The 11,065-nt window shown below is 37.0% G+C and overlaps 1 protein-coding gene and 1 long non-coding RNA gene across 3 annotated transcripts in view; one reads left to right on the top strand and one right to left on the bottom strand.

Moving 5' to 3' along the window:
- Window positions 1–17: 17 nt before the first annotated feature.
- LOC129927013 (uncharacterized) lies at window positions 18–9,138 on the bottom strand. The gene is made up of 2 exons (XR_008778722.1): window positions 8,813–9,138; window positions 18–468 (listed from the first exon to the last, which is right to left on the bottom strand). It is a non-coding gene; the product is annotated as an uncharacterized LOC129927013 (long non-coding RNA).
- LOC106076921 (afadin-like) overlaps window positions 8,374–11,065 on the top strand; it is a 31,045-nt gene continuing 28,353 nt past the window's right edge. For both annotated transcript variants that reach the window (XM_056034182.1, XM_056034181.1), the window contains exon 1: window positions 8,374–8,661. In XM_056034182.1, the coding sequence (XP_055890157.1) occupies window positions 8,560–8,661 (102 nt within the window). In that variant the 5' untranslated portion in view covers window positions 8,374–8,559. The remainder of the gene's footprint in view (window positions 8,662–11,065) is intronic.

Below are 11,065 nucleotides of genomic sequence, written 5' to 3'. Positions count from 1 at the left end.
AAAGATAAACCAAGTAATATGTGTGTACATTTATTTTATTTGTTTTGTTTGTTTGTTACATGACTTTTGTAAACAAAATAAATAATTTTTTTACATTTATAATAAAATGTTTTTGTTTCGAGAAGAACATAAATTCTTTGTCAAGTGCTTATCTGTTGTCTGCTATTCAATGAAAGTTGTTTGTTTGTGAAGCTTATGATTGAGTTCCTGCAGCATGGATCTCAAGGGATGGCTTCATGGTCATGTGATTTCAAAGATTTGAACCCTGCCTACTGCCAGTCCCTGCCATCCTGGGAGTTTGTTTTTTGTTTGTTTATCTTCAGAACATCAGAAATATGTAAAACAAATCAAGTTCTTGATAAATGAACATGTCCTCTATCTTTCATGCCTTTTTATTAGGCTTGCTTAGCAGATGTCAGCGAAGAATAAAGTCAGATGGCTATGAAGAATAGTTCAGAAGCATATTTTCTGGGGAAAAAATGATCCTTTATTTACAAAGCATATAATAACTTACCTGTACTCTGTCTGTTAAAAAGTTCTTACAGTACACACCCAATCTTAGATCAAGCTGAAATTTTGCACAATTTTTTCTTTTACCTGACAATACAAGAATCAATTTTAAAAAATAAACTGATTAATTAATTAACTATTAGTAATTAATTATTTTGTTTGGTAACAGTATCTCAAACAAGGGAAAGAAATTGTACTTGAGAGAAGTGGTGGTATAAGCTGAATTAGTCCCCTTTATATGTCACTGCTCTGAATTGAAATAATAATAGTAAGGTTTGAATTCGAGTCAGAAGATTAATGAGCAATCCAGTATTTACAGTAGCTACGCAGCCCCATCTGTGACATACATATTTTGCCACATCCAGGGCAAGCATTATTGACCGCAGATGGTCAATTAAGATTTTCTTTTCAATCGAAATAAACAATATTTACTAGTCATACGTACCACACAAGCAGAGTAGTTAGCATATTTGCCAGAGCCACGAGTTAGAATTCAGGTCGTTTCCCCCCTTTTTTCAATGCATTCAAAAAACAATTATGGTAAGATCTGCACAGATATTCCTTTCTTTGATATAATTTGACTTCGTATAAGCCTTTTTTTTTTTTTTAAAGTATATTTTATGTTTTAATTTTATGTTGTTTTTTTTAATCAGATGACGTGATCAAGTCGCGAAATGGGATATATTGTCGATATTAAAGATATTAAACTTGGCTATCGAGCTAGCTAGCCAAAAAAATAAAAAAAGAAAAGCTGCTTATACCCAGGATAACAAACTTTTTATTCCTATAATTTTCATAAGAGCTTATCATGCATGTCGGGAAATATGATACTTCCTTACAAGTGCTTAGTGAGTGCGTTACCAAAAGCAGAAAGTGTTACCGGTACATTACAAAGACGAAGTGCAGAGGAAATAAGGTAATGAATGTCAACAAAACACTGTAACCGTGTGGAAGCAAGATGATTAATGCTTCTGTAGGCAGAGAAATAGGCCTAAATGACGCGGGAAATTTTTGACACTACCACAACTATCATCACATGCAGAGAATGATATTCTCTGTTGTAGTTCGTTGTTCTCTGTGTTCATAATGGTATTGTGACTGTAATTAATAGATATGTTATAAAATAGCGTGCAATTTAATGAGCTTATTATGAAAGAGTGTGTGATGTAACTACGTCAAGCCTTGAAGCATGTTTTAAGAATGTGTTCTATCTATCGGGGATACCCTTTCAGACCCTGCAATTTATGGGGGCAGATGATGTGAACCTCATACCTTGTATCTCCTGAAGTGCCTTACTTTTATTAAATCGGTAAAGCCCAAGACTACAACGCAACTTTTAATTTTGATAATCCAACACAATGCAATGCCTTATGACTATACATAACCACCCTTCGGGCTAACTTCAACAATTACTAAATGTGATATCTTATAATATAGTATGAAGCATAAAAGATTCAGCCTATTTTTAAGAACATGGTTACCAGACGTCCGGTAAAAGGAGGACATGTCCTTTCTTGGGATCGTGTACTTTCTTACGCACTAGCGGATCCAGAACTTTGGAGTGGGGGGGGCGATTTTTTTTCAAACCCTAACCCTAGCGCCCAGTAAACCCTAACCCTATGCATAAACGTGCGTACAGCATATATATATATATATATATATATATATATATATATATATATATATATATATATATATATATATATATATATATATATATATATATATATATATATATATATATATATATATATATAAGAATCTTAAAAAAGCAGTGTTTCTCAACCTTCGGCGAAAAAAAAAACCCAGTCATATTGAGGCCTTTCTTTTGCAAGCTTGGGGGTCTGGGGGAACGCTGTATGCTTCTCCAGTGAGGTTCGGGGCGAAGCCCCGCCGCCAAAATCGTTTTCTTGCATTCTTCACTGAAGAAAAGTATTCTCCTGACATATACAGCACATTATTAATCAATGGAGTTCGGGGCGGAGCCCCGACTCCAAAAGCGTTTTCTTGGAATCTTCACTGCAGAAACCCCTTCTCCTGACATCTACAGCTCATTATTCATTATTTTTTTTTATTTCTTTAGCTCATTATTCATCAGTGGAGTTCGGGGCTAAGCCCCGACGCCAAAAGTGTTTTCTTGCTTCTTCACTGCAGAAACGCATTCTCCTGACATCTACAGCTTATTACTCATCAGTGGAGTTCGGGGCGAAGCCCCGACGCCAAAAGTGCTTTCTTGCATTCTTCACTGAAGAAAAGTATTCTCCTGACATCTACAGCTTATTATCAATCAATGGAGTTCGGGGCGAAGCCCCGACGAAAAAAGCGTTTTCTTGCATTCATCACTGAAGAAAAGTATTCTCCTGACATCTACAGCTTATTATCAATCAATGCAGTTCGGGGCGAAGCCCCGACGCCAAAAGCGTTTTCTTGCATTCTTCACTGCAGAAACGCATTCTCCTGACATCTACAGCTCATTAATCATCAGTGGAGTTCGGGGCGAAGCCCCGACGCCAAAAGTGTTTTCTTGCATTCTTCACTGAAGAAAAGTATTCTCCTGTCATCTACTGCTCATTATCAATCAATTGAGTTCGGGGCGAAGCCCCGACGCCAAAAGCGTTTTCTTGCATTTTTCACTGCAGAAACACATTCTCCTGACATCTACAGCTCATTACTCATCAGTAAAGTTCGGGGCGAAGCCCCGACCACATAAGTGTTTTCTTGCATTCTTCACCGAAGAAACGCATTCTCCTGACCTAAAGCTCCCTATTAAAAAGGGACCTTTTGAATAGTGTTGTTAACTATTCTAATATGAATTTATAGGCCCTTAATACATAGCAAATAAAACCGATTTGTTCCTTGAAAAGATAAGCTACCCCACATATTTAGATTAAGGCTTTGAGGATCGCCGCCGAAGAAAAAAATATTCGATAAATAATATTCAATACAATTCAAGCGTAAATTGTGAGATATACTCCCAAATTTATGTAACTAGAAGATATCAGATTGAGCAAAGGTCGGAAAAGGCGACTAAGAAATTTTTTTTTTTTTTTTTTTTTGGTTTAGAACTCATCTCAATCGTGACTCTTGTAATGAAAAATTTCGTTTGAATTCTAACTTTTCCAAAGCAAAGCCTTTCTTAAAATGATTATGATAAATTCATGTGAAATTACATAAACTCTGTCTGGGAGGGGCGATAGAGTGAAAACGATCCTTTTTATAATTTCTGCTAATGATTGCATTTGGCATTAAAGAATAGGAGTGGGGCGACTCCATATAAGAATTTAATTTATAGCATATATAAATTATATCAGTGACAGATTTTTTTTTATTTTGTAATTTCTTAACTATAATACAAAAAGAAAAAGTATTTGTTTGTCGATGGAAGGGAAGGCGATTGTATGTATCGCCCCTCCCACCTGATACAATTCTTTTTCATTTTATATTTAATAATCATAAAATTTGAGATTAGAGTGTGGTGCGATATAATATACAATGGATTCACATATCAATACGTAGTTTATATTATATAGATATTCAACTAATTGTGTTTGCAAACTTTGACTTCTCCATAAAAATAGGACCGCCCTCCCCCACTTAGAGGTCTAGAGTGGGGAGGGCAGTACAAGTAATCGCATACCCCCTACCCCACCGAATCGGCCAAAATACCAGAAGGGGAGAGACATAATATATAATTTATATATTAATTCAACTAATTTTGTTCACAAACTATGATTTGTCCATAAAAGTAGGACCGCCCCCCCACTCAAAGGGTTTAGGTGGGAAGGGCAGTAGAGGTATTCGCCCCCCCCCCCAAATCGGTCAACAGAGGAACGACATAATATAAAGATCGGTTAAAATATCAATAACAAGTTTTAATCATATAGATATTTAATTGATTCGGTTAGCAAGCTGTGATTTCTAGAAATAAATTGGACCGCCCCCCCCACTCAAAAGTTTATTGTGGGGGGGGGGGCGGATTGATGTCACCGCCCTCTCCCGACCCCACCAAATCGGCCAACATATTAGACGGGGGGGGGGGGGCGAAATAATCTAAAAATATGTTGAAAATATAAATAATTAGTATATATTATTAGCATAAGTAATAAATTCGTATACAAACTGTGTGAATTCTAATCTAAAATTCGTCCGCCCCCCCCCCCTAGGGGGGGGGTCGGCCGAGTGGGGGGGGGCGATCGCCCCTACCGCCCCCCCCCTGGATCCGCCAGTGTTCTTACGTCAACTGTCCAAATGCCCGGCTTTCATTATCTTGTTGAATGACATTACTTATGAAATTCAGTCCTTCAAATGTTTTTGGCTAAAGCACACTTCCATTGCAGAAAGTCGGTTGTTGACACCCTCCATCATGAAAAGATGTTCGTAGTTTCAAGACTGTTCAAAAGAGACATTTTACTAGAAGCCTCTCTCGTGCTGTTTTGTTATTCTCATCCACGTGCAGAGTGCTGACGTGGAAAGGAGCTTTTTGTTAAACTGGTCTACGTACGGTAGACACAAGAGACAATGGACTGTTGAGTCAGATATAGTCTTCTCACTAACAAAATGTGCCCATGGTGTTTTAGCGCGAATAATGAACTTTAATGAAAAGTCGCTTCATTTAAGAAATGTGATCCCTAATTTAGATCTAGTAGTTTTATTGAATTATAAGCCTAGCCTTTTTTTTTTTTTGGTCCTCATGTGTAAATATGACTTTTTGTCCTCCGTTGTAACTAAGTCTTTGTCCTTCTTTTTGTCCTCCTCTGTAAGTCAGTCTTTCCTTTTTGTCCTCCGTTGTAAGTCGGTGTCCTTCTTTTTGTCCTCCATTGTAAGTCGGTGTCCTTCTATTTGTCCTCCGCTGTAAGTCAGTGCCCTTCTTTTTGTCCTCCATTGCAAGTTGGTGTCCTTCTATTTGTCTTCCGTTGTAAGTCGGTGTCCTTCTTTTTGTCCTCCGTTGTAAGTCTGTCTTTCTTTTTTGTCTTCCGTTGTAAGTCTGTCTTTCTTTTTTGTCTTCCGTTGTAAGTCTGTCTTTCTTTTTTGTCTTCCGTTGTAAGTCTGTCTTTCTTTTTTGTCTTCCGTTGTAAGTCTGTCTTTCTTTTTTGTCTTCCGTTGTAAGTCTGTCTTTCTTTTTTGTCTTCCGTTGTAAGTCGGTGTCTTTCTTGTTATCCTCCTGACGTGCGTGTATCTGGTAAACCTATTCAAGAGTCTGGTAAGTGATAACCCTATTCATGAACGTGTGATGTGTCCAATGATAAGCTATGGTGTCCAATGATAAGCTATGGTGTCCAATGATAAGCTAGGATTCCGATTATTTTCAAACTACATTTCAAATTGTACTTATTTCTCAATTTTGTATTATTATTATTATTGTTGTTGTTGTTGATTAAACCAGGAGGCCGTTGCACTCCTCAGTTCTTAACATTCTCCGGGGGGGGGGGGGGGGCAACGTGTGACGCACATTTTGTTAGGAACAGTTCACATTAAGCAGATCATTTCATTTTACTCTTGAATCCATCCCCCCCCCCCTCCAGCCACTTTGAAAAAGACAACAGCCACTTTGAAAAAGACAAAGCCTCTATTTACGCCATCTACAGAACTGTAGCCTACTTGGACTTTTCACCAGAATTCAATTTGCAAAAAAAAAATAAAAAATAATGATATGTGTGTGTGTGTGCTTTAGTAAAATTGATCAGAGGCGATCTTAGCAGTAGCCTACCAGGGATCTTTTGGGGGCGCGGTGGCTGAGTGGTTAAGTGCGTGGCTTCAGAACGTGGGGTCCTGGGTTCGAATCATCGGTGAATGCCTGGGAATTTAAATTTCGGGGGTTGTAGGGCTCCCCTGAGTTCACCCAACTCCGATGGATACCTGAGTTGGGGAAAGGTAAAGGCGGTTGGTCGTTGTAGGCCTACTGAAAGGGGAACTTTTTACCAGGGAGTTATGTGTGTGTAAAAGTGGGTAGCCCTATTTGCCCCCCCCCCCCTCAAATGCTGCCTCTGCATTGATCGGGGCTCTATTTAAAGTCTATTCCCAGGCCTTGCATTCAACAGATTTAAGTCTCCCGAATTCTCACAAAGTAGACCTAATTAATCAAATATTATTGTTTGGTGCTGTGGTGTTCACATTTTAGTTCCAAATCAAAAGAATGCAGAACGTGCCCGTTTCAATTTATGACATATATACCTCCCCCTCCTTTTTGGTTTGTTCATTTCGTAGGCTATCCTAAGTTGCGACCTTCCAGTTAGCCTACATTGATTTCAGCACATGGTCAATCACGTGGCAATGCTTTGGCTCAATTTTTTTTTTTACAACAGGTAACGCCCACTGGCCCCAATAACCTCATCGCATTATTCTTTTAACTTTGTAATTAGGCCTGCGCATTAAACTGCCAGGCTGTATTAACTCTAGACCTAGAACCTCGCAGATCGAGCTCTAAATAAGCCTAATAGGTATAAAAAAAAACAAAAACATATATGTGAGGCGAAAAATATAGGCCTAATTAATGTCAGAGTAACACCATTAGTAAAATCACTAAACTAAAAGGCACTTCAGAACAGAAGAATAAAAAGTAAAGTAGGCTAGCTATATGCCTAATAGGCCTACATAAAACACTGAACCATATATTTACAAATGGAAAAACAAAACCTAATGAAATACTCAGAAAGACACAAAGATAGAGGCACATTTCTTATTCCATACGCTAGAACAAAGTCGTACAAGTGCTCCTTCTACCCTAATGCCATAAGAGAATGGAATGGGTTGCCTGAATCAGCCAGGAAAACCAACGACTTAGCAGAGTGTGTCATTAATTAACACTTCATGACTCTTTTTTTTTTTTTTTTTTTGAAGTAATGTATATAATAATCTATAAGATAAGACTAGTGGTTTTCGAATCAAGGCAAGGTGTCGCTCTTTAAATTTAAATTTTTACGAATATTGTTGTTAAGATTTATATATGCACTCTAAACAATAAAAGAAAAGTCAATTATACTTCCAAGCAGGCCTTGGGCAAACTAAGTGGGGGCCTTGCATAAGACTCGGAGACATTTTTTTTTAGAGAAGAAAATAGCTAAACTTGTGCCCAATGTTATTGTTGAAGTACACTATCCTGTAGATATATATGTTTTAAATAAAATGCGTATATTTTCCCGTTGTTTATTTAGGTCATATATATATATATATATTAGGCCTAGGCCTATATATTTTTCTGTTTCATTTGGGGCCTCCAAATTCACTTCGCTTAATTATCTAAGGCCGGCCCGGTTAAAAAAAAAGTTTTTTTTCTAGTTGTTTCGTTTTCATTTTTTGTTTTGTTTATTTCTTATTCCCTTTATCTACCATTTCTTGCTTTACCCACACATTCTTTAAATTCCACTGTGACAGAAGTCACAGAACACATTTCTTCAGTGCCCGCGATCAACGTTGTTGTTTTTTTTTTTTAATTCTTTGCTTTCTCCATCAAGTTTTCCTGGATTACAAACGAAAAATTCCCCGATGAGAAACACTGCGCAACCGGCGTATTACAAATAAAAACTAATCGAACCGGGATTCTCACTTACGTCATCAATTTGTACAACAAACTATAGTATTATACCTTGGCGTGGGAGTGCGATGTTGGACCCACTAAACTAAAGGAATTAGAACCTGCTGTACGTCAGCGAAAAAGTAAAACACAAGTAATCATTTGTAACTGTCGCACACACAACTATTAATCAGATTTTTTTTGGGTAAAATGTGTGCGCTATTAATTTAAAATTACTTTACCAACAGATCTCGTCTAGATCTAGATCTACACGCAATGCAAAGAAGGGTGGGGGAAAAAACGGGGGGCACTTGTCAAGTACGCACTCGACCTATGGTGTGCGCATGCGCCTTTACCTTTCAGATATTCAGTAGCAATGGGAGAACGATGGAGTAACTGCAAGCGATTTCAGAACTGTTGTGTATTAAATTTGTTGTGACCTTTGACAATGCTTTGGAATTATGTGTATATTCTATAATGTAAGGATTTCGTTTCATTTGCGTGGTTTTCCGATATTCATGTGAAAAAGTTATTGAACAATGTCGATGTCAAAAAAAGAGGAATATGAACGGCTAAGGGGTCTGATCAATCAATGGAATGTTGATCACTACGATATTTTCGAATTAAGTCAGCCCAATGAGGTAAGTTTGAATGGGAAAAAAAAACAAAACAACAACCCAGTTTAAAAGGCTAATTACTCGATCTAGAAATCTAGATCTAAGTCTAGTCTTACATAGTCGATATTTTGTTTGGTATAATCCCCTTTCGTTTCCTGTTAATCGTCATATTTACCTGTGTGTGCTGTATGCGGCAGAAGTAGTCTACTTACTAGGCTAGGCTAGAGACAGGTGACACCATTTTTGAGCGTCAACAAGAATCCAACATGGCCGACCTTGAAAAAAAATACCTGTCTCAAATTTAATTGCGAGTTGTTTCGTCAAATTGTTTACCTTTATTAATAATGCGTAGCTCATTTCGAATTGTATCTTTGTTAATATCATGCACCTTAGTTTACAAATCAATTTTTTTTAACCATACCCATACACTACAGATTTCAATAAACCACACCTCATCGTGATCTAATTTCTGTCAACTAATAAGTTACGGAAGTAAACCTACCTACTCCTACATTTAGATTGTAGCCTATCTATTTTAAATTCCAATACACACACTACGGTGAATTACTATCATGTTCTGGTATTTAAATAATGAGGGTGGCGCACACTGCTTTATTTGGTAGAAGGCCTGAGACATTAAATGGTTAATCATGATTTATGAATCATGATGAATGATGTACATTGGATTGGTTGCCTTGGCTCTGACTCTGTGACTTCATTGACAAGTCACAAACACATGATCAAAGACTAAAATTAATGTATTGATATAGAACTGTACAAGTCCTCTCTGTTTGTTATGAATAATAGTAATAGAGATCTAGATAAGACTAATCTGTGATTCTAGCTAGAATGAAAATGAATGGCTAACAATAGATCATCTTGATGCTCTATAAATCTACACTCTAGAAGTCTACACTCAGAGAAAGATTATATATATATAAAAAAAAAAAAAAACAACTCTAGAACTAATACTCTAATAATTAATAATACTGTAAACACAATAATTGTAGATCTACTTCTGGCCTAGGCCCTATATCATCTTGGCATTCTTGGTCTGTTAAAATTACAAAATGGCTACCAAACATCCAATTAGCTAGACATATATATCTAGTTTTACCCTTTTAATTACTTTGTTAACTTACTAACATATAATTATTACTATTAGATTGTAATCAATGGGCTAATGTACTGTAAAGCATAAGATAAGTCATAATTGTACAATATCTAAAGAACAAAAAAATTAGCCCCCCCCCCCCCCTTTCCCAATCCCTTTTTCCAAAACATACATTCTAGAGGCTGCTTTGTATCAAGATGAAAAACAAATGGTCATTGCAAAGTATGTGGATAACTTCTTAAAGACATGCAGAATCTAATGCACACTTTTACATTCACTAGTAAACATAAACCAATCAGTACTCTCTGGATCATACAGAATTTTTAAAATTCTAAAAAAAAAACTTTTAGGTGAACTACCTTAGAATACCTAATGGTAAATTGTCAAAAACATTTAAAACCATTAATTTATCTATCCAGCTAATGCAAAGTTATAAACAAAAATTTTATAAATATGTTTAAAATATAAGATAATTGTTTTAAATGTAATTTTAAAAACAACATCCATGTATCATTTCATATTGTGGTTGTCATCTACTCTAAAGATTAAGGATGAGTGCTGTGTTTCACATGCAAACCCAGTTGTGACCTGCATATTTTGCCACACCTTATGCAGACAAAGCTGTTATCCTTGGGAGGTCTACTTGAGTTGTTTTTCCTTTATATGTGCCTGTCTTTGGCTAGCACCCTTTTTGAGCCCTGCGACCCCAGTGAAAACTCTCTAGTTGTCTCTTTCATCTATTCTGCTGTCAGTTGTCTTCCTCTTTGCCAGTGATAGCAAAATGATTCCTCATTTAATCTTTATAGTGCTTTCCGGGGGAACCTCTATTATTATGCTATTCTCATTTAAGCTCACCAAAAAGATTGCTTTTTGGCATGCATTCACCCCCCATGCAGGATAGATGTCTGACCCTGTGAAGCATTTGTATCTTAAGTAGTGCTTATATACTGTCCACACCAGCCTCTAGTAGAATATGGTTATTAGTGGTACGTTCTTGTCTGTGTATACATTATGGAGCAAAAGCACCTTTGATGGAAGCGTTTGAGGAGCCCTAGATGCCTCATATAGAGAACACAGCTCTCAGAGCCATGCAAAAGTGTCGTGAGGACCACTGCTTTGTAGACTTTGACTTTCATTGGTAAGCAAAGAGACCTATTCTGCATTACTCACGTCTTGACCAGACGATTGTCTAGATTTCTTTGGAAAGACTCATCATTGGACACTGTGCTGCTCAGGTGTGTGAAGTGGTCCACAACATTCAGGATTTGTGGAACTAATGTCATTTCTGTGCTCTCCCTTTGCTTTTTCTTGCTA

Source organism: Biomphalaria glabrata, chromosome 6 (genome assembly GCF_947242115.1).
Source record: "Biomphalaria glabrata chromosome 6, xgBioGlab47.1, whole genome shotgun sequence".
NCBI classification, from domain to species: Eukaryota; Metazoa; Mollusca; class Gastropoda; family Planorbidae; genus Biomphalaria; species Biomphalaria glabrata.
Note: the sequence above shows the minus strand (reverse complement) of the source record. Positions and strands in the feature narration are given on the sequence as shown.